Source organism: Netta rufina, assembly GCF_964035555.1.
Source record: "Netta rufina genome assembly, chromosome: 2".
Taxonomy (NCBI): domain Eukaryota; kingdom Metazoa; phylum Chordata; class Aves; order Anseriformes; family Anatidae; genus Netta; species Netta rufina.
The window spans coordinates 62225140-62252048 of record NC_140124.1 but is presented as its reverse complement, the minus strand read 5'-3'; the positions used below and the strand labels follow the sequence as shown (position 1 = coordinate 62252048).

Genomic DNA, 26909 nt, shown 5'->3' with positions numbered 1-26909 from the left:
AGGCTGTCTTTTTTTTTTTTTTTTTTTTTTTTTTTTTTTTTCCCTCTCTCTTATTTCATAATCTGTAGAAGGGCAAAGCTGAAGATTTGTGGGCTCTATCACCGAGTGATGATAGAGCAGTATACGTGCGCATTTAAAAAGGAGCATTTTTCATCATAACAGGGGCCATGTGTGCCTCTAATAAAGGGCTTGCAGCAGTATATTGCACACTAGTTAGGAGCGGTGCAGTTCCCAGAAGCCCAGATGAACATAAAAAAGAAGTTGGTCTGAGAAGCTGTCGGGAACAGGGACATGTGACAGAGCAAGATGTGAGTGTTTCACATGCAGGCAGTGGGAGAACACGGACGAGATGCGGGCCCCTCGGTTAACTTTCCAAGAAGTGGCGGAGGTGGAACACATTCTTTACACGGAGGCTTTGGATGGCTGAAGTCGACGGAAAGTTTTGCATGTTCAGTTAAGAGTAAGCCCCGAAGACTTGATACTGTGTTGAGATTTGTGTGACAGATGTTACACCATTGCAGAACACTCCTTTTTTAGTGATTTGCGGTGTTTTGTGTTCTGAATGAGAGTGTCAGGTTTTATGTGCTGCCTTAGTGTAACTGTGTGAATATCACCACTGGGTGCTGTATAGAATGAAGGAGCAAATTCCTTCTCTGAAGCCTTTAAAGAGAGCTTGCAGCGGTATGGCCACCAGGGCTTCTGAGCTCCAGAGAGAAGGGGGGAATGGAAATGTCTCCTGAAACCTCTCCCTTCTGTTTGAAAGAGCCCTTCTTTGCTGATGAGATCTTTCTAATGGACCTGCTAAAATGTTAATTATGTTTGATAAGGCGTGTTGCTTCCTGAGGAAGTTTTAATGACCTAAAAGCCATCTTTAAATACTAGTTATGGGTACTGAAGTTGGAACCAGACTCATTCCAGTTTGTTCTAGTGGCTTGCTTTCTCCATCCTCCAGTAGACGTTTTGGGTTGTTAAGGTAATTGTGGTGTTTTATTTGTAGAGTTCATTTCCTGAAAAGGAATCTGAAGAAAAGAGAGGCATTTGTTTGCCTTAGCATTTGTTTGTTTTCCATTATTCTGAGACTTTTGGCGTTGGCAAGCATCTCTGCTCGTGTATCTTCAGCAGCATGCATAACCCCATAGCTATGTACATTTTCTCCCCAGGCATTAGGCAGAAGTCTTATCTTTGTGCTCATGACATACAGCTTGCTCCATGGAAACACTTGCAGATATCCTTTCCAGAGAAAGGAAATGGCTTCTGCCTCTGGATTTTTGCAGATGAGCGAGTAATTCCTATTCTTCTGGTTGTGGTACACTTACGAGCTTGATATATTTCAGATTTCTGGTGAGGTTTTTCACACAGGCTGTTTTTTTCTAGGACTTTCGGTTGCACTCAGCTGTGGTGGCATTATTTCTGGTTTATGGCGAGGTGAATCATGAGTGTATACATTATCATAATTGCTCTTCTGGCATTTATGATAGCAAAACTCAAACAGATTGATGTCTGCAAAAGCAAACACAGAGGTGTGAACATGGCCAACTGTGAAAGCCAGGGTTTCAGAATAGCCACCGGCAGTTACACCCAGTTTTTTCTTAAAGTTAGCCTGGCAGAAGTTGGGAACCCACACGCTTTTAAAAGGCAAACTTTGCCCGGTAACTCTCTTCCTCAGTGAATGTGGAAGCTGCATTCCCAGCACAGTTCCTGAATTCAAAGCCACCTCGGGGATTTTGCAGCTGGCATCCAGATTGCCTCTGGTGACTGTCAGTGGGAGCCAGCTGCCTACAAAACCCGCCCGACCTTGCTGCGAGCCGGATCCTGTACCGACGGATCCCGGTCATCCTCCCCTGCCTGGGGTTGTCAGCACAGAGGCAGATGGGAGGGCTGGGGGCCTGTGATCACGCTGCATGTCCAGTAAGCACATGCTGGGGAGCTGCCCTAAGTCGGTGCACACCTGATGCTTCCCTATGGGAATGGCAGCGCAAGCATCCCTGAGACAGCATCTGAGACTTTCTGATAGCTACGCCTCGCTGGTGGGGAGCTGCTTGGATGATGAGACCACCCTTGGGGGCTACTCTGAGAGGTACACCTGAGGCATCCAACTCCTGCAGGCTGTTTTGGTGGCCCTGACACACAGAGATGCATTAAGGAGTATCTGTGCAGTATCCTGCTGAATTTAATGTCAGTGGGTGCTGCGGCATTGGCAGCGTGTGCAGGAGGCAGAAGGAGCACTGCACGCAGAGACCCCAGTGAGAAGGAAACAGGTCCCTTAACCTTGGCCGTCGGTCTCCTGTGACCTACGGGCTGTATTTGACTATTTGGTACCTGACTATCCCCACCTGCCGCTGGTGGGAACCTGTCGGGTAGAAGATAGTAGCAGAGGACATCACCTGTGTCTGCTTTGGGTTTCGGAAACCTTTCATAAAGGATTACATGGTGTTGTCTGACAAATGAGGTTTCTTTATCACAGTTTGCGTTCACAGAGCAGTGAGAGGAAGGGGCACGTGTGGGAGCTGCTGTGTCACAGCCCGTTCCTCCTTCCGTTCAGCTGCTGCTCAGATGTCATGCCAGAGCGTGGATGTAGTGGCCACCAGAGGCCATGGGAAGCGCCAAGGTCTGTGGGCCAGCCCCTCAGTAATCTCACCACCTTTCTAATATCTTTTCCAGCTGCTTAGAGCTGTCCAATGGCCCAGCTGGTAAGGCAAAATTTTACAGAGAGACAGAAATGTGCCGGAGATATTAGCAGCAAGGTTGATGATCATTGTGTGTGCATATATACAATGGTGGAGTGACCTGAGAAAGGACTTGGGCTGGCAGAGGCTGACATACAACACTTTCAGGAGAATGGATGCTGCAATGACTTTCCTCTCACTGTGTGCAACCCCCAGAGTCACAGTGCAAGTCATAGCAATATTTGGCCCTGAAGGAAAAGCAAAGGCATGCAACCTTCCCTGTTTACTGAGTTAGCATGAAATACTGTCCCACTTCTGCTGTGTTTCAGCTGAAGTTAACGCTTCCTGAGGAATGCACATTAGTTATTCCAGATGTACAGAGCTGGCTGCAGTGTCGTTATGGCCCCTGTAAAATAGAACCACCCACACCATTGCCAATTTAGTCTTGTGACTGTGATTATATCCAAAACAAGGACTGGTGCAAGCCGAGCTCTGTATTTAATTCTTATATTGTAATGCTGTGGTTAGAGGCAGCCAAAAAGGCCTCCATCCAGTGGTAATTGAAGCAAGTGGGAATCGCTCTTTGACGCCAGTGATCATTGGAATTGGCTAGTTGGTATGTTAGGTTTAGAGTTATTTTTGGGGCTCGTGAACAATAATTAATGAGAAAAAATGGAAAAAACTTGGTCATTTGGGAATTCTGTACCATTTTTTTCTCTTTGCTTTCATTTTTGGTAGTTTGCGGTGAAGAGCATCTATCAAGTCAGTTGCTTTAAATGTTTGCCACAATAAAAAGATTTGGGAAGTTTCATTTTTGGTCAACCAGTTTGTGCTGGTGGTGATGATATAAGTTTATATTTTGTTGTTATTATTCGGTTTTCTTTCTCTCTCTCTCTCTCTCTCTTTTTTTTTTTTTTTCTTTTTTTTTTTCATGTGCACAATTTGCAAATGTCAATTCCTGGTTGTGCATTTTCAAGAGTAAAATATTTACCCTTGCAGGTGACACCTGCAAACTGGTTTACATGCAGGCAGTAACATCAGGTAGGTAGCACCTAACCTGTAGGAATGGGTAGGTGCTCACCAGTAGCATAGGAGAGAAAGAAATCCAGCTCTTGGACTGGCTCTGGCTACAGCTTCATCCTCTGAAGTGAAGAGCTACCCAGAGTATGTGGAGAGCTTGCTCATCACCAAGATCAGCCCCTGACCAGTTAGATTACAGATGTCTCCCCTGCAGTGTTGTTTTTGATATTTTTTAACCTGTTGTTTTATAGTCTTCAAGGGTACTGTTAATCTTCCTCTCAGAACAGTGCCTTGTAACTTTTTCTTGCAGATCATTTTAAACTCCATGCACAAGTACCAGCCAAGGGTCCACATCATTAAGAAGAAAGATCACACGGCTTCTTTGCTAAATCTGAAATCTGAAGAGTTCAGGACATTTATTTTTCCAGAGACAGTTTTTACAGCTGTCACTGCCTACCAGAATCAATTGGTGAGTACAGTTGTTAATTTCCAAAGATTGAACTAAATCCCATGCTGCTAAAAATTCCCCTTTTCCCCAGTCTTAGGGGAAGTTTCTGGTATAACTTACCTTTCCACTCTAATGTATGTAGTGGTTTTGTTCAACCTAATTCATCTTCAGGAGTAATTCTTATGTATATGAGTACTTCTGCTAACTTCAAAGGGACATAAGGATTATTCATGTGAGTAAAGACAACATGAAAGAGGCTTTCATTTGTCTTCCCTTCTTTCTGTACAAGGCAGTTTACATATTATCATTTAGCCCTTTTCTAATTATAGTTCATTAAGGAAATGTTCTTATTTGCAGTGATCTTTTACGCCATGAGCTATGAGCTAAGTGATATTCTGGTTTGCACATGATGATTTCATGGGTTTGAGAAGTTGACTGATTAAGCTGTAAGGCTCAAATGTAAGGGAAATCACTCAGAGATACGCTTTTCAGACGCTGCCCAGATTACATCCAGATGTTTGAATTTCAATTTGCATGCCAGTGAATAATATATACAAAATGGAGGAGATCAAAACAATGGATTGCTAATGAGTAATTTTAGGAAGTATATAAACAATCAGAAAGCAGAGGCTTTGCTCAACAGTGGATAGAGCTTTAATATTTAAGTCAGTAGAAATATGTTGTTGGCTTCAGGATGATTCGGAATGTGTTTAAAGGGATTAATGTCTATTGCACTTCAAAACAGACAACCCTTTCTAATTCCTCCAAGTTAAGAAAAATGTAAAAAGCACTGTCCAAAGGTGTGGGGGGACAGCATCACAGAGTTAAAGAACCTGCTGGTTTATTTAAAGAAGCCTGCATTTCTTAATATGAAGCAAAACCATTTAATTTCTAAATGTTACAAGCAAAATAAAACCATGGCATAAGGGGCCAGATAAGCTGGGAATATAGCAGTAATAGTGTTAAGCTGATTCTTGCAACAGACACCACATCTAGTTTTAAGGCTTCAGCATCAGGACTTCTAGATTGTAGGCACGGGTTTGTATCTGAATGTTGCAGAAAATGCATTCAGCACATGGCAATCACAAGAACAAAAACCTTGGACATATGGTTATTTTTTTTTTTCCATTTAATTTTCTGTAGAAACTAGAACAGTAAGAGACACAAACCCAGCTAAACCTGACATTTATTTCTGTAGGATGGATTTATGTTTACTGATGATATTTACATCAGAGATGTTTCCAAACTAAGCTTCCCAAAGCACATGCAATGAGTCCTGGAAAATTTCTCAATGGAACATCTCCGGAACCCCTAGAGGTTGATGCTGTCATTTTATTTATGACTAATGAAAATGGAGCCTTTTTTCATTTTTGCCATTTCTTTCAGAACTGTTTTAAGGAGGGGTTGATTACATTTCTGGAGGTTATTAGATAAAAGCTAAATACATTACACTTTCAACAAACTATCTCATAATTTAAGATTTAAAGGGCATGCATTTATTTAAACAGTCAAACCACTGCCACAGAGTTGAATTGTAGGTCAGATTTCATTTTAAAATGCTTTCTAGCAGATGTTCTCTGATTGTTTGTGAGACAGTCTCTCAGGAAAAATATGGCCATAAATGATTGTGAGTCTCATCTGGCTTTGGTGGATACAAAAAGTTTCTGTTGTGATGTCATACCAAATCTTTAATATTAGGAAAATGTAAGTTTGATTGGTGAAAATACACTCAAGAGATGAATAGAAATCCTTATGATTCTGCGGTACACTTGGCTCTGTGTGTTGGTGATCTAAGTCAATGGAACTAGTTAGAGCTTGCCTTTTTGCAAGGTAGCTTTCAAGCGCTGCCACAAAAATATTCCCTGTACGTGAGGCACTAACCCGCTGCTCTTCACATCATCACCAGTCCAGGAAACAGGTGTCTCAGGAAGCAGAGGAGACCATAGCTGGCTTGCTGAGATGTTGCAGGATCCTGTGACAAGGGCAGAATTCAGGAAGAGTTGTCACTATGTGTGTTTGCATGGTGAGATGGCCTCAAATCCTCAGCCAATGCTAAGGTCCTGTGCAGTTTGACCAGCCCACACTAACAACTGATGAGCTATAGTGCCTCTTGCACAGTGCCTCGGAGCAAGAGCCACCGATTTTTGAAATAACTTTGCTTGGTGACAGCATTTGATTGTCTGAGGATTTGGAAAAGATCGCTTTTCTTTCTGAGTCTGGTAAGCCAGCTGTTAAAAATGAGGTTGTGGCCCCTGTGATACAGGCTTTTTTTTGAGGAAAGCAAGGCTGAAATCAGTGCTCAGTAGGCAATGTTTTCCAGGGGTTTCAGCTGGAGTTGGCGGAGTTCATAGCCTTGCAGGACAGACCTTGTATTTTCCTTCTAACTCGTACTTACAGTTTAATTTTAATTCCTGGTAGAAGCATGGTTGGCAAATCTGAATATTGTTTTGAAGTCTCAAGTGATATTGACCAAACCTCATTTGGTTGGACAGCTAGAAAATTTTACAAGGGCAAGGATGTGTTTTCCTGCTCCCAAGAAGCAGAGTGGAAACCACCATCCCTTCCAGAGAAGTTTCACTGCAAAGCTGAGGGGAGCCCTGATGCTGTGGGGCAGAGGCTCCCCTGATCTGTGAGTTACTCTGGCACTAAGAGAAGGCTGGGCACAGCTGCTGAGCAGCATTTGAAGATAGGAGGAGAGTTTTGGTTACAAGAGATCTGGTTTTCATGGATCGTGATGGTTTTAATGGGGTTACTCATTTAACCCAGGTTCTGTCAGTTTAAATCTGAGTTCTCCCCACTTTTTTCCCCCTCTTTCCCTTCTTTGGCATTTTTCCAATCAAAAAAAAACCCACAGTTAACCAGCATCTGTGTGATGGCTAGTAGGTCTGGCTGAGAGCATTTGCATCACAGTTTTAAGGAGGGGTTAAAAAAAAAGAAGGTGTGGTGTAATGGAAGCAGCATCCTCAAGTTTGCAGCAAGAACCCGTGGTTTGAGCTTCCGTTAGCTGGTGTGCAGCTCAGATGTTAGCAGGGTGCTGTGCTTTGCACCTCTAAAAGACTACCTGACTCATGCTGTTACACTGTTTGGAAGCAATAATGTCTCACATGAGTGGGTTCCTCCTGTTCTGGGTAACAGAAGGCTGAGCCCACCTTGCCCTTCAGTCCGTCCATTGCCATGTGTATACCACACCCTGCTTTGCCTCCCCTGCTTTGCAGCATCTTAAGAACAGCTCACACACGCAAGGAGCATGGATACAATTAGCAGAGAAATCAGGAGAATGGATAGGTTAACGCTTTGTACGCTGCTGTACCTAAACACTATATTCATGTTGTGTTGCTCTTTTCTGGGTTTCCAGATAACCAAGTTGAAAATTGACAGCAACCCTTTTGCCAAAGGATTCCGGGACTCTTCCAGACTCACTGATATCGAGAGGTAATGGGGACTTTCTGTTTACTTTCCATTCAGATAAGATAAAGAGAGTTTGTAGGAAAAGCATGCTTTCAACTCCTGAGAAGCTGTACGTTTTAAAGTTATCTTGTTGCATGTAGTAAGCCTCCTCTACCTCCTTTAAAAATACTTATAAACTTTATGAAGAAAGAGCTGTTTTGAGTTTTGACATCTGTTCCAGTTGGGGCCAATATATTCATCTTCCTGATGGGGCTTCTTGAAGAGGGTCAGTTTTACAACTTCAGAATGAAAAGCTTTTTTCTTATCATGCCATGTAATCCTATTGAGGGCTGTGAATTGGGTCACCAGGAAACAAGGGCAGTGGTCCTGTGAAAAACATCTTTATAGCTCCCCACTGCTCCACACAGTGGAAAAGAGAGAGGAGAGCTTCCCAAAATACACTTCAGCAGTCCCAGACGCTGAAGTCAGCAATTATTGCCATCAGGACAAATCCCATAACTCCCACTCTGACGACAAAGATGCCATTTTTGTTTCTCTAAAATTGTACCGCAGGCTTCATCAGGGGAAAGCTTTATCTACAGAGTTTTGTGTGTACAGCTCATTATAAGCAACTGCTGCCACAGGGACAGAAGCATTAACCCACAGCTGAGTCGGAAATAAACTTCGATCTCTTGGTCGCCCTCCAGCATATCACATTTCTATGATATCGTGTCAAATGGTTTGGCAAATGAAGCAAATTAAGCAGCCTGTGTTCTTTACGCTGGAAGAGAACTTGATGGAGATGCATATAGCACATCCAATTTTTCCTATGAGTATATGATCATGAAAGAAAATTTGGAGAGGCCAAAACCCTCCAAGCTCCTATGTGGAGATATACAGATGTAGCTGTGATTCATCTTTCATGGGTGCATATAGGGGACAAATTGAATATGACTTCAGTGAGTGTATATCTAGAAAAAACTCCTTACAGCACTGCTGTATGTCAATACCAGCAGATCTATGGCTGGGAAATGGTGGTATATATTATACTCCACTAGTGACTGGCTCATTAGTGATCTGTTAAGTAGCTGGGTGAAAGACTGGTAATTTAGAGAAAGAAATCTTGTGGACTACAGTGCATTCTTGCAAAACTGTTAAAAACTGCTTCTTAGGTGAAGGTCTTAGTTGAAAATTGCGAAAACCAAAGTAGATTTAATTAAAATAGCTAGTTTGGTATCTGGATAGAACACTATGGTAGACAATGTCCAAAGCTCAGGTTTGTATGCAGTAAATAGTCAAGAAAGGACCTTTAGAAAGAGCACAGACCTCAATTTTCACATTTCAGTTTCCTTGTTTAACAGACAGGCAACATCTAATGACACAGCTTTGAGAGAGTCTGAATAGATAAGCTGAGAGAAAAACTGAGTTAGCTCTGTGCTGATGAACCGACTATCGTGGTGCTGGATACGAAGGGAATTTTTCCAGAGGACATCTTATTATAACAGCACATGGCACGAAGTCAGAAATACTGAGCAGAAACCACAGTGCCCTTTTGTTTATTGATAAGAATAGAGCCTGAGACAGGCAGCCAACCCAGGCTTGAATGTTGCCATGAAAGATAAGGTATCCAAATGTGACACCTACAATAAATACAAGAAACAGAATATGGGAAAGTATTGAAGTCCCATCAAAACTCTGGATTTGAGAGTCCATGTTTGGATGAGGTCTTATTTTGACTTAAATGGTGACATTTAGCTCTTATTATGGGACAATGGTGTTTAAGAAACACAAACTGCTGCACAGTACATTAAGTAGTAAGGCAGTAGAAATGTGACAAACAAAAGCGAGTGATTGAGAATCTCCTAAATTATCAGATATGGTCCAAGCGTACCAAAAGTTTTATTAATTTCCATCATTAAAATATTCAGGCACATAAATCATTTTCCAAGTGCATGCTGTTTCCATAGCTTTCATCTTAGCATGAGCAAAATTGCTTAAATCTGATGCAAAGCAAAAGAAATAGTAAAGTGAGGTTTGACAACAGGAGGAGTTTCCAGTCTTAACTTCTGTGGAGGTGTGCATTACAAGATGTAGGGGCTACATTGACTAGTACAGTGTGACTTCACTTGGTCGAGCTGTAAGCTTAGTAAATTCAATAAGATGACTGGTTAAAAAACATATTTGCTGGAGAAAAGACTATGCAGTGGAGTTGCATGGTTGCCCAGCTCATGAAACATGAGTATTTATCTAGAAGCTGTGAATATATACACCATGCAGTGCTTCCTGAGCTGGCTTACAGTATGTGCATGCATAATCTGCAATGTTCTGTGGTGATCTTAATGGTCTCCTGTAAAGCATCCTCTGATGTTAGGGCCAAAAGAGCACTCATTTATCGCAAGTTCCAGCTTTTCAGAATGACCTAAGTAGTGTGAAAGTGTACTGAGCTTTGTATTTCATTTCCAGGTATTTAAGCCTGCTTTTTCCTAAACAGCCTTTGGGGAGGGAAACAAATCAGATCAATTGATCTTTAGAGACCTAAAGAAATTAAATTAGCCTGGAGTCAGTTACTGCACTAAACCATCCGGTAATTGGATTGCTCCTTGTAACTGATTGAAAACAGCCCCTATCTGTAACAATATAGGGAGCTTTTCTTTATAGTAGATCTGAGAGAAAAACACATCTTTTTATGACATGATGACAGAAATTGCGCTTTTTTAACCTAATTGAATATGATTTTATAAATATGCGACTTTAACGATTTCAGGCTTCCCATTCTAGATTTATGATCCCTATGTAGGAAATTCAAGCTGCAAATGCCTTTAGGATTAAATTTGTTTGCATTATATGTGTTGGAGTTAAAATAATATGTGTAAAGTTAGTCAAGTTTGTGAAATAGTAGAGGAGCTAAGCAAATGCAAAGCTATCAAAGTCCCTACATTTTCCTTTGTTCCTATTTAAATACCTTACACCAGTTTGCTTGTTCTCACAGCTGTCTATGCAAAGCTTTTAATTGTTGCAAAAATCTAATGTGAGTCTGATATATATTGAATTTTCAGTAGGATGTGAAATTCCTTCCACAATCAACTCCTCCCATACATTACTTGTGGTAATCTATTTATGGTACAGGACAGGCTTTATCTATGGCTACTGTGATTTAGATAGGTGGCTGATTTTGATCTTTTTATGTGGTATTTACTTCTATGTTATATATATATATAAAGCTCTTGTAGTGGTTGCGATTGAAAAACTGAACGGTTAGCAGCAATTATCAGATTGTGGAACCTGATGTACTGTGGTGTTGACTACAGGATGCCAAACACAGTAATGTGGACGTGAGGAATCTTTTTTTTTTTTAATTATAACTTTTTATTTATTTATCTATTTTTTAAACAAAAGACTAATGCTGGTTTTATAACAAGCAGTTCACTCTGGGGATAAGATTTAAGGGAATGTCTTTATGCTTCTGCTTAAGAAAAACTGCCAATGCTATAACAGATACAAAATCAGAACCTAATATTTTTTTTTTCTTTTTTAATCTGGAGCCAAAATTTATCTTCTGGGTTGCGGTAAAGAGTTAGCCTTTAAAAGCAAGAAGGTAAATAAATAAAACCATAGCAGTTAAATATGCAAACAATCCACAGAAAAAGGTGATCGTTTAAGAGAGTGTGAGTCAATGAAACTACTGAATCATAACATAATGATCAAACGAGAATTGACGGAACATTATAATGGCCTGAAATCGCTTGTCTATTTGCTCCAGCATGTGATAGGCAAGTTCAGGGTGTGGACTCATGACTATTAAATCAACTAAGGGAGTATACCCAGCTGCATAAGTCCAGTAATGCTTCTGGGAGGTAGATACGTACTTTGAGGGGCAATATCTTAGCTACTGGAAAACTACGGCTGCACACCCAAGTGATTTTTAGGCAGAGAAAGGAAGGACTGAGGGTTGGGGGAAGTAAGAGAACTGCATCCCAGTTAGATTTGTGTGGTAATCAGATTCTGAATTTTCCCTTGAGAAGCTTCATGTCTGAAATGTGGTGATACATTGTACTAAGGCTGCAAATGAGATAGAGCTAATGCCTGGATATGGGTACTGCTCTGCTGGAGGAGAAGTCAAAGCCATGTGCTTAATGATGTGCTGTGAGCAGCAGCCCTTGCTCCCATCCCTTACCTGTTCACCCCACAGAGGCTGCCTTCCTCCCAACTCCCACTGCTTACTGCTGGTCCAGAACAACTTTTCTGGGTGTTGAAAGTCCCCTACCAATAGCCAGAAATGCATACTTTCTGTGACCTACTCCCGTGTCCATTGTCAAGGAGGGCTTTGTCATAGTTCTCCAACAAGTCCAACTTGCCAGCTGATCTTTTGTGTTTGGTTAGTTCTTGGTTTGTGAATGTCAGTGACCAGCCATGTGTGATCATATCAGACATTTAGGTAGCAAGAAGTTAAGCCCTGAGTTTAAGGAGAGACATCAGGTACTCCAGTCCCTAAACTCCTGGTGTCTCATGCTGTTCCAGATGTGCTGAGGTTACATAAGCAGTCGTTATTCCAGAGAGGTGGATGGATTGTCTGTAGCTTTAGTATCAACCCTTTCAGACCCTTGCAGGAGGCTTGGATGGCTTAGGACATCTAGAAAGAACTACCTGCCTACATGTAGGTGTCTGAAATACATGAAACCTGAAACATTGCCTTCAGATATGGTTCTTTTAAACGTGCTTCCTGTTAACCAGGCAGTTATTCCTCTTCCCCAGCAGAAAACCTTCTATGACAGCTGAAACCTCTTCAGTTCCCAAGATTTTAAGCGCTCATACCTCAGCTTATTTTTACACTTGGGTCTGTTTTATTATCTCTCTCTTCACCTGTGCAAAGCAGTATAAAATGTTTATTTTCTAGTGTTTTCCACTCACCTAACATGTGGGTGCGGTGCATGCTAAGGGGACAGGATGATGTCAGACCAGACCCATGGTTTCCACCACAGGGGAAATTTTCCAGGGACTTTACCCAGACTCCTGTGGCACAGTGCTCCTCGGTCCTCGTCTCTCATCCTCTGCCTGACATTTGCAAATAACTGGTGGCATTCACTGGGTGAAATAGATCTTTGTAGGACTGTATTTGGAGTTAAGTGTGCCTCTCTCTCTCTCTCTCTCTCTCTCTCTCTCTCTGTCTCGATATACATATATATAAATTTTTTTTTTTTTTTTTGGGGGGGGGGGGGAAGATGCGGAGAAAAAGCTTTAATTACATATACATTTAATATACATTAAAGTTAGTTTCTCCCTCTTACCTTTTTGTCCTCATTCCATGTATAAAGATACCTGTTCTCCTTATTGCTATTTACAGTTGAAAGAAGTGGGGTGGATATATTTAATATCATACTCCTCCTTCAGACATCACTTTTACCTTGTCGTGGCTTCAGTCAGGCTACGTCATCTCCATATTATAGCCCTTCCAAAATTGCCATTGGTAGCCGGATGTTTATTATGAGGGTACTAGCAAACACCACTTTGGAGATGTACTCATCCTTTCTCCCTCAGTCACCTAAAGCTAGGTGTTTCATAAATTAATTCTCATTTCACTTTTTTCTTAAGATTGTACGTATTCTTGGGACATTGCATTGATCCAATACTTGTTCAATAGTTTTGCAAAAGCGTTTGGTGGCTCTATTACATTTTGAGCCAAATTAACCTTCAGCTCATGTGAGCCAACGTAGTTTGATGGGCCCTGATTCTTATGTGGCTGGAATTGGTTCAGCTCTAACCAAAGCAGTGGAACGGTGCTACTTTGTTCTGGTGGAGGATTGGGTCTGTACCCTTTCAGAGCTCAATTAGGTATTAGGTTCCTAGGGTCAGTCAACAATATTAGTTTACCAGTAGAATAACTATATGCACCAAATTAATCTGCGTCTTTATGTTTGTGCATGTGTAAAATAATAGCTATAAGCTACAGAAACATGAAGGCTCAGCGATATCTGAAAGTGGTTCTGACAGTTTTTGTTGTTAGCTCTTCTTCTGGTGTTATAGAAATGTATTTGTTCATCTTGTTGTTTTCCTTTTTTCTCTTTTCTTTTTTTTCTGTTTTGTTTATTTTTTTAGGACTTGTTTTTAGCACTTGCGTCTTGGACAAATTAGTCATCTTTTCCCTTAAAAAAAAATCTACTACAGTGCGACTTCCGACAAGTTTATTTTTGTGCTTTCTCAGCCCATTTATTCCATCTGTCTTCACCTCACCTCACTTCTGATGTCTTCTGTTATCTGGGCTTTCTTCCAAGCATACTAACTGGCAGCTACGAAAAAAAGGAAACCTTTGAAATGCGGAACTAAAGAAGTCATTCAGGCTGCAAACTGATAATTCATACACTTTATATCCTGTTCTGTATTTTTCTTTGTGTTGAACTGAATAGCCAAGCAAAACATGGTTGTCAGTTTCTTTTTATTTTGTTATTTTCCTTCTATTATTTTTTTAACATTGCTTTTCTTGTAAAGAGAAAGACAAAAACCATGACACCAAGAATAGGGAGCAGATTCTGAGGATATCCATAATTTTTTGCTTACCTATCACTTGTATAATTAGGGCAAATAGACAAAATGCTAATGGGTTGCTTGACTGTGCCCTGAAATTTGTTGTCATCCTTTACCCCCCTCCACCATAGCCATTCCTGAGACAGTGACTTCTGTAGAGAATGAGTTTAGAGTGCCTGGATCTTCTACCTGCTCTTTGTTACTTCTGCAAGTTGTCTTCAATGGTTGTTAAAACCTATCTCCTAGTGGAAGGGGTGCCTGAGCATTGCATCAACTCCATCCTCTCCGGATCCATGGTACAGATCTAAGATGGATGCTAACCAAGGCCTGGCTCCAACAAACTCATTCTGGGTTAGCTTTTCTAATGCTTTCTGCCAAAACCAAGTATATCGCCTTAAGACTCCCCATCTCAGAAGGAGAAGGTAGGCTTCCTGTCTCCTGGGTGCTCTCAGTGCCACATTCAGGAAAATCCATAGCTTCAGGTGCACATAGGCATGTGTCAGCACCTTTGTTGATGGGGCATTGTGGGATGGTGATCCCTCTTTGATAACAGCAGGGCTTGAGATCACATGCCTCAACATCAGGGTCATGGTGATCAGGGGGCAGCTGTGGATGCACGGCTGAAGCAGAGTAATAGCAAAAGCAGAAGAAAAGTCGTATAAAGAAGCATCAGAGAGATGCCTGCTTACACCTACTAAGAAGAAGTGTTCTTTCACCTTGATTAAAGATCTTGCTCAGTGTAATCTGGGATGGTACTGTCTCCTGAGAGAACTTCTGTAAGTTGACAGCAAGAGGAAGTGAGTGTCCTCACACAGGGCCTTCTCAGCTGTTTCCCAAGTCTGTTTCCAGCAGTCTCCCAGTGAAAATCCAATACCACAGTAAGACCTTGGGTTTAGTCTGTGAAGTGCTAGTGAATGATTTGTCAGCTATATTGGGATCTGCCTATCTACTTTTGATCCTCTGTACATACAGCACAGTGTTAACTGAACATGGCCAAAGACCCAGCGTGTAGCTGCAAGACATAAAGCATCTCCAGCTGGAGATTAGCTTTGCCGGAAGAGACAAGAGCAAAATATTCAGCCAAGACATTAAAACCTGTAGAATGGCAAGGGACTGTTTATGCACCTCAAAATCTTACCAGCTGATAAATTCTCTCAGTCCTTCACTCACGTTTCTGGTCCAAACCTTCATGGTTTATTTCTTGTACAAAGGAAAGAGACACTTTGTTCATAATAAGCTACTGCTTATTAAAGGGCTGGGCTCAAGGTGTGCTTCTGTCAAAATGCAGATTGTTAGGATCAGCCTAAGCTCCTTTTCCATATTACCTCTCCTCACATTTGTCTTGCCTCATCATCTTCTCAGAGGGTGTGCTAGCCAGTAAGAGCTTTCTTTTCCTCTCTGTTTGGCATGTGGTTTCTTCTTTTTCTTGAACATCTCTAGCCCCTAACTTGCTCTTCTCCAGCTTGTCATCTGCTACTGTTATCCAGTTGTATATGTAACACAGCTTAATCATACTAATATATTACATGGGGGTGGGGTTTTTCTCCCATCTGGGTATTCACAAGGTAACTGTGAGATGAAGAGAATTCTGAAAAATTGAAATTCATTGGTAGGCCACACAAAAGGATGAGACAGAAAGAAGACATCTTTCTAGTATAGAGCTATTTTCTTTTAGTCTCTTAAAAACGAAGTTCATTGAGAAGAGAAGAAACTATAGCATTCTAAGATACATTAAAAGATTAAAAATGTTAGGTTGCAAGTATTAGCTAATGAGTGATCACAAACTGAATAACAGAAGTAAAGAAATAGAACATTGAGCAACTGAAAATCACTTTCTTCGTCAGGCAGATTAGAGTGGGTCAGGTCTGAAAAACCTGAAGAGAAGCTCTTACAAAAACAAACAAACAAAAACCCTCCACTGAATCCCATTTTTGTTCATACTCTTCACATTTTTTTTTTTTGAGCAGTCAAAATGGCAAACATTGATTTATTGTTCAGTACCTTAAAAATTATATCCATAAATCCATATAAATCCATTGAACTATGCTGTGATACCTCAAGATGTTGCATAAAGAACTATAAAACCACAGCTTTAAATAAATGAGTCTTTCCTTATTGCTATTAGTATAACAATAGTTTAGGATTTCTAAAAAAAATTAAAAAATAAAAAAATTGTATATTGGCCCATTCTACAGAGCACCATATTCTGGACATTCTGAGCAGTTCAAACTTTCATAAACAGGATTTCCAGGAAGATTTTGACATTTAAGTCTTTTTGTTCCAGGTAGACAAAAAAATGTGTAAGCAGGAACCCTTGGTCCAGATTGCCAGGTTTGTTTGTGCATTTTGAACTAGATTTCATGGGCATTTAAATTGTCTTGTTGAAGTTTTGCTTTCTCCTACATGTCTACTTTGGAGCAAGTCCAAAAGCACCTCTGTCTTCAAAGGCTGGAAGAGGTTCAGTTCCTTTTTCAAAACTATGTGGGAAACTCTATATGTTTCCATAGATTAGATGAGTTGCAGCCACTTTCTTCTCTGGGTGGTGGTCTCTGAGCACGAAATATTTGAGCAGGGTGCAGATGCCACCATCCCTTTCCTTTGAAACACAAAGAGAAGCAAAGATTATCCCTTGATGTGGTAGCTAGATTACTTGTATGAGACGGGGAAGACCTGAGTCCAGATTTCAGCTCTTGTTTTGCTAGGTGGAAGAAAAAACACTTGGTGGGAGAGCTTGGATACCCTTCATGTGTGGAAAAAATGCACAATATATTACTTTCCTTTGTTTCCTCTTGCATGCTTAGGTGGCTTCCCGTTCAGCCTTTTGTATTTCATAGGTCTGTTTGGAGGTATTTTTGCAGCAGGTGTTGTATGAAAAAGGAGAGTGTCTATCTGAAGGCAGTGGAGTCCAGCTACCTATATCCTTGTGTGAACCTCAGCACTTTGCACCCATGATATGAATCACAGCCTCAACTTCCAAAATGAAAAGCTAGTAGGTGTGTTGTGATTATAGCTTAAAATTACCAGCATAGTTAGGCTTGATAAGCATATAAAATTTTGAGCTTTAAATCCCAGCTGTACAAAAGGAACTGCTTTTGTGAAATGAGTTGCTTTCCCTGATCCAAGTTTTCTTGTTCAAACCATTCCTTCTGCCGTAAAAAAAAAAAAAAAGAAGGCTTCTTGTGCCAACGAATGAGATTAATCTTCTAAAGCTTTTAGCATACTACCTGCAACATTACAACATTAAAAATAAATAAATAAACCTACCACATAGTTCCCTGTTTTCAGACTTTGCAGATTCAGGGTTCACTAAGAAGTCATCTCTCTTTTTCCTTTAAAAGAAGACAACCATATAGAATAATAGAGTTCTCTGTCTAGCATACAGACCCATCTGGAAAGAATTTAGTCTGCAATAATTGTGGGCATTTGATTTATCTTTAAATCCCTGTAGGTAATTGAAATGTAAATTTATTGGGGTGAATTTATCCCCAAATGCCTTTGGATCCAATGAGGTTAAGAGATGAACTTGGCCCATTGCACTAAAACTAGAGCCTACACTTTTTCTGTTGCATCAAGATATTATTACATGCACTAATGTCTGTCATTATAAGCCGAACTTTACTAGAAATAAACTCAATACAGACCATAAAATCTCACCTGAATTACAGTTATTTTTCAGTCCTTTAAGGATTAGTCTTCTTTGGTTCTGCATATGTTTATAGACTACTATCTAAATCACTTAGGCAATACTGGTGTCATTCATTATTCAGTTATTCTGTACTCATCTGAGAAAATCTTTTTGGTTAAGTAAAATTCTTTGCATTTCAGTCTGACATTCTGCTGCTGAAAAAGAAAGTTTCAAGAGGCATTCAGTGCATAATGTAAACAATGCCATCTGTCTTTTTCTTTGTGAAATCTTCTTCGAGATAACCCTGATATGCCTACTGTTTTCAATCACTTAAAAGGCAGTAATTCAATTATATCATCCTCTATGTAGGAACTGCCATTGCTTTCAGTCCACTTCCAATCCTGACACAAGTAAATCACTTTGATAAGATCCCTTTTTTATTTTATTTTATTTATTTTTTTTCTGAGGAGACTAGCATAAGTAATGATGCCAGTGATAGACCAAGGACAAAATGACTATAATGGGCTTTTTGCAGGAAAGGAAAACATATGCCATTGTGATTTATCCTGTTACTTAGAAAATGTTTTTCCTTGAAATTTCTGCAATAGCCACACTCTCATAGTGAAGGGCATTAATGAATGTGAACAACCAAAGGGTGAATTCGAACAAAACTTTCACCAAGCAGCAGTTTTAAACAGCTATCACTACCTAAATTTATTAAATGGGAACAGAAGGTCAGATCCTTTTTGGAAATGTGCCAAGGTCAGATTCATCTTTGGTATTATGCCACCAACTTACATGGAAACGCGACGGGAATGTGTAAGGCTGGATCTTCCTTACAAACTGCTATGGCTTATCGGGCAGATATGCCTTCCTTCTGTTTAAAAATTATTTGTGTGACTTCAGTGCTTTGTGCCACTGGTGAGGCATGGACCTGGCAGGCACTTCTACCCTCCCAGAATAGATGCTGCACGAGATCTGTAGTATCTGTAGACTTCCTGCTGCAAATTGGCCTGGGCCGTGATACAGAGAGAGTATGTTCAGAGGTGGGCTGTGTCTGGACACATCTTTCTCTTGCCCATAATTTCAGGAAAATGGGAGAGTGCCAGACCAGATGGTCAAGTGTGACATGAAAGCTTGCTTGGAAAGATCTGGACTAGTTCAAGAAGCATTTGGACAATGCTCTCAGACATATGGTCTGATTTTTGGGTGGTCCTTTGTGGAGCCAGGAGCTAGGCTTGATGATCCTTGTGAGTCCCTTCCAACTCAAGATATTTTATGGTTCTGTATGTGTCTCTGAACATGGACTGGTCACTGAGCACAAATACCCCCTGAGCACTGGTTTTATTGCTTGCATTTTCAAATCTGTAAGGAGTGCTGGTCTTGTATTTGCTGTCTGAGATCACATTCAGGAAATGCAGTGAGAAGTTTACTCTAATTCGTTTGCTGGAGAAGCAGCACTACACAGGTAAGAGGTGATCAGGGATATTAGAACAGGCCAAGTATGGCTTTTCCAGAAACAAGCTGTGTGGTAATCCTTTTGCAAAATTATTTTAGAGAGTCTGTGTGAGAAAGCTGTGATCTGGGCAGGAAAAACAACAACAACAACAACAACAAAACAAAACAAAACAAAAAAACAACAACAACAAAAAAACCAGCATCTTTGTATTTTTTAACCTAATGAATTATTTTTTCATTCTGAGGTCCAAATGTCCACTGCCAGTCACAGGGTAATGTGAAACAGATAAGAGGCTGTTTAAGGTGTTATTTGTATAACATGCTGTTTCCTTTCACAGAGAAAGCGTGGAGAGCCTTATCCAAAAGCATTCCTATGCCCGATCCCCCATTCGAACCTATGGAGGAGAAGACGATCTGGGAGATGAGAGTCAGGCAACACAAAGCAGAGGTAGGAAAAAGTTCTCATGAGGTAAACTGTGCTTGAGAAAAGGAGGATTACAGCCAATATTGTTGCACTCTGGTGTCTGTCTCTGCCATAAAATCCACAAAGAGGAATACATGTTCCCTTGTGGCTCCTCTGGACACCTGATATGCCAGTGGCACTGGAGCTGGGGCCTTGTTCAGGAGACAGCTCTAGAAATACATACACAGACTTGGCCAGCAGAAGAAAACTATTGCTGTTTCCTCTTCAGGATGGCTGAACAACATACAACTTAATTGCCAAAGTGCTGAGTACAAGCTAAGAGTCACCATCCCTTGGTAGGACTTTAAAGCTGTGGCTCAGCACCAATGGTAATGTAGACATGCCCTTTGCTGCCCCTACAGCCTTCTGCCAAGAGGACTTGGCTCTGATCACCTCCAGCCAGCCTGTGGTTAACCTGTTTTGCCTCTACAGGAAGAGAAGTCCATAGCTGCCTGGAAAATTGACATTTGTTTGTCTCGTGATCTCTAAAATGTGCTTTTTCTGCTTGGGCACTTCACCTCAAATGCTTTAGGTTTGTCTACTTTAGCAGCCGCAGGAGTAGTAGCAACGCAGAGTTGTTCTTTGTGGGGTGACTTGCTGGACAAATTGCATCTGACATAATTTGCCACTGGAAATAGATCCATCTTGTGAGATTGCTGACTAGCATAAACTTGTGTTGCATTATACTTTGCATGGTGACTTTGTGACCTGCCTGATATGAGACAGCCACTTGAGGTAAAGCAGTTCTATCCGCCGCCCGGCTGGCAGTGCCCTTGTCTTGTCCTCTAACTTCATATAGTGTTGCTAAGATAAGAGCATTATTTCTGGTCATAAGCTCTTTGGACTTGTGCAGGGAAAACACACTTATTTTTAACTACAAGTTGCTCCTCAACAAAATGTGATTAGTTGGGCATGTTCACACACATCTATTCTAAGAGCAGTTCCTCAGATTATGGAGTTTCTGGAGCAACTCCTTAGCTGGTAGGATGCCATTCTTGTGAATACTTTTGGAGATTACCTTACTTTACATCGGCTTAGATCCTAGGCCAGTTATTGTTGAAGATGGCGTTAAATTTTCCCTTGCCAGAAGTGCTCAGAGCAAGGCACCTTCCCTACAGGAATTGTATTTCTTCCTGGTATGATGTCCCTCTTTGGGAGTGACAAAGCAAACAAAGGTGAGTATCAGTGTGAGAACTGCCAGTCAGATCCTTTCTCTTTCTGAAGAAAATTCTGAGGGAAGGCATCACTGGAGGAAAGAATATTTAATTAAGATTAATTTTATGTATATCAAATACAGGGTACACTTCTGCATTTACTTGCAACATGGCAAATAAGTGAGGAAGACAATGAGTTGTGGCAACAAACTTTTTTCTAATCTGGGAGCCATATGCTAGCATAGGGTATGACTGTCCTGGGCAACCAGAGGAATGCACAAAGTTGCACGTTCTGTTCTTGGAGATGAGTAACTTGTACTGCCTTCGCTCTGTTAGGCTCTGGTGTCCTTAAATAATGAAAAGTTCTCTGAGATATAAAGAGAGTTTATTATTGAAACTGCTCAGACATTTTTATTTTTTCTGATGCATTTGAAAACAATGTGGCATGCAAAACTGAGGGGTGTCCTTCCTGGTATATGAGAATTGATAGCTAAATAAATACACGCTGCTCAGTGGTGTGTGTAAGAAGCTCTCTGAGGCTTTGACTGTCCCAGAATTATTAGAATGCATTTCTTCGGATCCAGCAATTGTGATATGTGAGACTTTTTGGAGTACTAGATTGTAATTAGAGACCATTGCAGTTGGAGGAGGAAAGGGTCTTTCTGGATGTTCCTCATGAGAAGTAATGGCATACTTTGTTCTGTGTAGAAAGAAGAAACTCTCACTGCTATGTATTTCAAATTACTTCAACAGCTATACAGAGCATTCTCATCTCAACCAATTTCAGCCATCTAAAGATAGAAGTAGCTAGCCTTCAACAGTATATTTATCACAACAAGTCTGTTTCCAAAGGAATTAACAGATAAGAAATAAATCGAACTATTCGGTGCATAATGTCTGGGAGCCTGTGTTCCAGCATCAACATACAAGATTCATGGTAGCCACCTGGAACAGAGCCAAATGTACAACTTCTAGTAAGATCTGGATTTGTAGCCAGCTTTCATGATAGTGCAGTAATGCTCAGATATTCCTTGCTTTGTAAAGGCTTTTGCTCTGGTCTGTTAGTATGGTGTTATCCTTGCAGTTTGGCTCTGGATCCTAATTTCCCAGCAGTTAGGATTTGGTTCAGTGGTAGGGTCAAGATTTCATTCAAGTCAGTTTCTACTGCTGAATTATCACAATTTCTGCTTCCTGCTACTGCACTGGTTGACTTGTTTTATTAACCAGAGGAGGAATTAATCAAGAGTAGCTCTCTTTATGATTTGAGAATCTATTCCTGAATAGAGTCTATTTGTTAATCCCTACCCTCTCCTCCCCTCCCCTCCCCAATTATTTGAAAATGATCATCTATAGTTATCAAAACAAGTTATCCTTTGGTTTCCCCAAAAGTTTACTGTCAAAAAAAAAAAAAAAGAAAAAGAAAAAAGTTATTACATATATTTTGTATATAATAAATTAGTTATATTTTAAAAATACAATTTTTCCTTTTTTCAAATTCTGCTGTCTTCAGAGAAAAAATGTTTTAAATAAGGACAGTTTATGAAAAGAGATTTTCTTTTGAACTTTTCAGATGGAAAAAATGGCAATGAAACTACTTATATTGAATCAAAAGTAGTTATTTATCTTCAGAGTAAGTTTAGAATATTTTTGTGTATTTCACTTAAAACCCAGCATCTCTTAATCCGATTTAGTATTGCCCTTGTTTCTTGTGGCATTATACACAGTTGGAAAAATAATAAGAATGTTTTGACATATAAGAGCTTTTTGCAAAAAAAAAAAAAAAAAAAAAAAAAGTCAATTTGAGTGAAAAGATGCAGTGTTAACACACTTTCCTGGGATTAAAGAGAAAAAAAAATAAAAAAATAAAAAAATAAACCAAGCCAAAACCACCACCAGCAGAACAAAATCCAGAACCTTGTAGTGTAAATGACTTTTTTCTATACTTTTGCCAGAGTGAAATTTTAGAAAAATTTAATCTGTTCTACTGAGAATCTGATATGGAGAGCTACAGCCATGCCTTCACCACAGGGACGTAATGCAGTGTCATTCCACATAACAGTAGATGCTTCAGTGTTTAGTGCCAGCATTGCAAGGTTTTAAGTGTCTAATATGAAAAATGTCTGATGAAAACAAACAAATTGATTTTACTGTTCAAACTAACTACAACCAGCTTCTTACAATTTAATTTTTTCTAAGATGTAGGGTTGAGGGAGACCAATTGGCAAATAATAATATAAAGATAGATACAATAGAGAGAGAAGCATTTGGGAAGAATTTGCAGTGACAACTTGTCATTAAAATCAGCCTTGCTGTAAAAGATTCTTTTCCTCCCCTTTTGCTGTTTTACCAGCTTTGTGTGTTGTAGTGCAAACATCAGGCATTCTTTCTCTTTGTTTGCAGGATCAGCTTTTACAACATCTGATAACCTGTCCCTCAGTTCCTGGGTATCCTCCTCAACCAGTTTTCCTGGATTTCAGCATCCACAGTCATTGAGTGCCCTGGGTACCAGCACTGCATCCATAGCTACACCCATTCCTCATCCAATCCAAGGATCTCTGCCTCCATACAGCCGCTTGGGAATGCCTCTCACACCCTCTGCAATAGCGAGTTCCATGCAAGGTAGTGGCCCCACTTTCCCTTCCTTCCACATGCCTAGGTACCACCATTATTTTCAGCAGGGTCCTTATGCAGCTATCCAGGGACTGCGTCACTCCTCCACAGTGATGACGCCATTTGTATGACTGATGTAAGACAAGAGAAACGCGAGATTTTAAATGTGCAAGCTTGGTATGAAAAAATACAAGGGACCTTCCTGAAAGGCCTGTGGCAGGAGAGTTCTGAACTCGTAACAAACCAGCTAAGAAAATGCATAATGGAGATTGATTCCTCCCTTGAGGGATCACAAGAAGAGATCGTGCAGCTTGGAGCTGCTCACAGACCTATGTGTAACACAGTTGAAATGGATCCCAAAGTTCCCAGGATTTCTGGTCACATGCAGGTTGTTCCAAAGGTGCATTGTGCCTCGTGGAAGTATACATTTATGCAGCAGCGTACAAATTAATTGTGTATAGGTCTTTTTCCATATGCTAGAAGGATTCTGAAAAAGGCAATACTCTCACTCATCTCCATCTCTCCTTGTGACTAATGAGCGTCTAAACAGAAAAATGTGTCACTGTAATTTTGAGCATGTTTTGGGCTATCTCAACATACTTTTGCTGGGAATAGGACAAAGTGTCCTAGGCCACTGTCCTTTTTGAAAGTCTGTCTTATATTCACCAAGAGCAGTGTTTCATAGTTGCTATATAGCCTCAAAGAGAAAATTATTAACAAGTTTTTTTTTTTCCTTCTTTTTTCTTTCTCTGTTTCTTTCATAAAACAATTATCAATTCCAAAAAGAACTGTGTTACAGGACTGTAGCAGTAATGATGTATTCTGTCCTTTGGTCTAAAAATAAGCTTGTCCCATGTCCTAGGAGGAGCAATTTAGCTGTCTATTAAGGTATCATGAAGGAAAACATTGATTTTTGGAAAATCTATTACTTAAACTTAGAGACCCAACACATAAAATCTTTAAATCAAAGCTTCTGTTTGCTGTTGTGCTTGCCACTAAAGATCTGTGTCCAGCTGCAAATGTGTACCATTAACAGAATTTCAGGATGGATCAGTCTCTATATAGATTCTAGATCAACCTACAATCAGTAATCATCATATAAGACGAATGGCATTGGAGTATCCTTCTACTTATTCTAATTTTCTTGCATTTGGTCATGCCTGTTATTAGACATGTTGTTTGGTCAGGTAAATGAGGATTGTATTGTCTGTTTTCTCATGTCCCAGTAGAATGGTGTGTTCTTGGGAAAATTTCAATGTCAAACTTTGCCTATATATTTTTTATACATATTTGCCTTTTTTAGTTAGCAATTAGAGTTCTTATTCAAAGTACTGTCGACTTTTTCTAGCACGTTGTGTCCAATACAACTGTAGAGTCATAGGAAAAATTGACCTCTCTGCAGAGAGCTAGCATGAGTCTTTTGCACTGTTGAAAAATGAACCAGTGTGATGCTGGTTTTCTGCATGGCGGGAACTGGGATTTCACTGTAAATAAGAAGTCAACACAGAGTTTCTCTGTACAGTTGCATCCAAGTTATAGATGATAAGACATCTACTGGTTAAAAACAAACAAAAAAAGAACTAGCAATCCAATCCCATATATCAAAGTTCTGTGCAGAAGTGGAACACATTGGAAAACAGTGCCAAAAGGACTGTTTTCCTCTGCTCTTGACTAGTGGGTGATGGCATCATATAGTGGGAAGTGGAGAGCAGTACAACAAGCCACCTACCTCCCCTCTCAGCAAAGTGCAAGGCAAGTCATGCTTTTTTTGTTGTTGTTCCATTGCCTTATCTTATATGCCCAGTCACACCAAGCAATGACAATCTCCCAGACTATTCCCAGTTTCTATTGTAGGCTGGGGCATGATAAGGGCCACAGATAAGGGCCATCTTTATATATTTCCCAGTAGCTGAATTTAAAATCCCACAAATTGGCCTTTACAATCACCTCAGTTATCTACACTATCATCCTAATTTCCCTCTACTCACTGATGGACATTCTGATAAAAAAAATTACCTGGGGCAATTTACAGCTTTCATTCTCTGCATGTGAATGAAAACAAACTTCTATTTACAGTATCTGGGTTCAGAGCTACCAAAAGGAGTTCCATAAAAGCATATAATGAGCAAAGCTCTGGTTTAGAATCAGACGTGGACTAAATTTGTCTTGATATGTCAAATATTAAGTTTTGCTCCAGGCTATCAGGTTCATCTGAAAGGTGCACATTACAAGATTGTGCCTACTCATGACCTGGGTTAATATAAAAGTACTCTTTGTCAGAAAATTAGATGATACTAGAAAAATCTAGATGATGCTAGAAAAGACCCACAAGAAAATACCTCTTCGAGTACATATAAAATTACACAATTGTGAGAATTTCAGGGGAGATTTGGAAGGAAATTTTAATACATCTCCTTCAATTGCTTGACTTCTGTAAGAAATACGCATAGTTGTATGCAGGTCCTATGATGATGTTCACTAAAGCCTGTGGGGAAGTTCTATTTCTTGTATCTGTTTCCTTCTGCAGCTCCATCAACTTATCTGGGGTTTCACGGAACATGGTTAGGTTAACAAGTCAAGCCAGTACCTTTAATGCTGATATCAGAAAGTGGTCAAGTAAGCAGGCAGCTTTTGCATGGCTCTGGAAACAAGTTTGGAACATTGATTGTTCCAACAAGTTTGGAACAAGATTTAGGCAAGCTTTTCAAGTTACATAAAGGCTGCTCATATATTGACCTGCCCTTCCTTCATGAAGCAAAGGTGGAGAAAAAAATGTACAATCTTTAGCCCTTTCTAAGTCCCTGTTCTAAGAATACCAATATTAGGCATGCACAAATTCCCCTGATAATGTGTCATAGAAAATTCTCCAGGCTCTTCCTGAAGGAAGGAAACTGGATGTTGACAAAGCCATTTACCAAAATATCAAGTGAAAGACAAGAGCTTTCCACTACAAGTAAAATGCAATGCATATCTGAAAAATATGGCGGTAGACTCTCCCTATATAAAAACATAAGGCCAATGCCTCCTCAAGAGTCTCTGTGATGAGGTCCACTTTGAAGATGATCAAGAAAGGTTTCTCCAGAATCTGTCAAATCCACACCCTGATTTTTCCAGTCAGGTCAAGGCTCACACCTCTCTTTCCACCTAATTTCTTCTCCCTGTCCCTATTACCTTCCTGTGGACAAGGGACAGCATGAGAGTAATTCCGAGATAAAATTCCCGCTTCTCTGAGGTCAGTAGTAAATTTCTTTTCTGTAATGGAGACAGGATTTCATTCAACATTCTTACCTAAAAATAAAGTCAAACTGCCTGGACAGTAACTGTGACAGCAACAATATAGGTACTCTGCATAAAAAGCTAAAAACCAACTATGAATCTGCTTCAGCATTGATTTCACAATAAAAAAGAAATAAAAAGTAATTAATTGGTTAGAGAGTGAGATTTCTTTGCCTTAAAAAACAAAAACAAAAACAAACAAAACAAAAACAAAAACAAAAAAGCAACACAACTCTACTACTTCACAACTCTACTACTTTGACGATAACTCATTTATTTAAGG

At 40.1% G+C, this 26909-nt stretch overlaps 1 protein-coding gene across 1 annotated transcript in view; it reads left to right on the top strand.

The window, feature by feature from the left end:
* Positions 1-23481, top strand: part of TBX20 (T-box transcription factor 20) — a gene marked incomplete at both ends in the record, with an annotated part of 32831 nt that extends 9350 nt beyond the window's left edge. Inside the window, 4 exons of the mRNA XM_084281472.1 lie at positions 3997-4155; positions 7490-7566; positions 19462-19571; positions 23141-23481. Of these exons, the coding sequence (XP_084137598.1) occupies positions 3997-4155; positions 7490-7566; positions 19462-19571; positions 23141-23481 (687 nt within the window). The remainder of the gene's footprint in view (positions 1-3996; positions 4156-7489; positions 7567-19461; positions 19572-23140) is intronic.
* Between the last annotated feature and the right edge of the window lie 3428 nt (positions 23482-26909).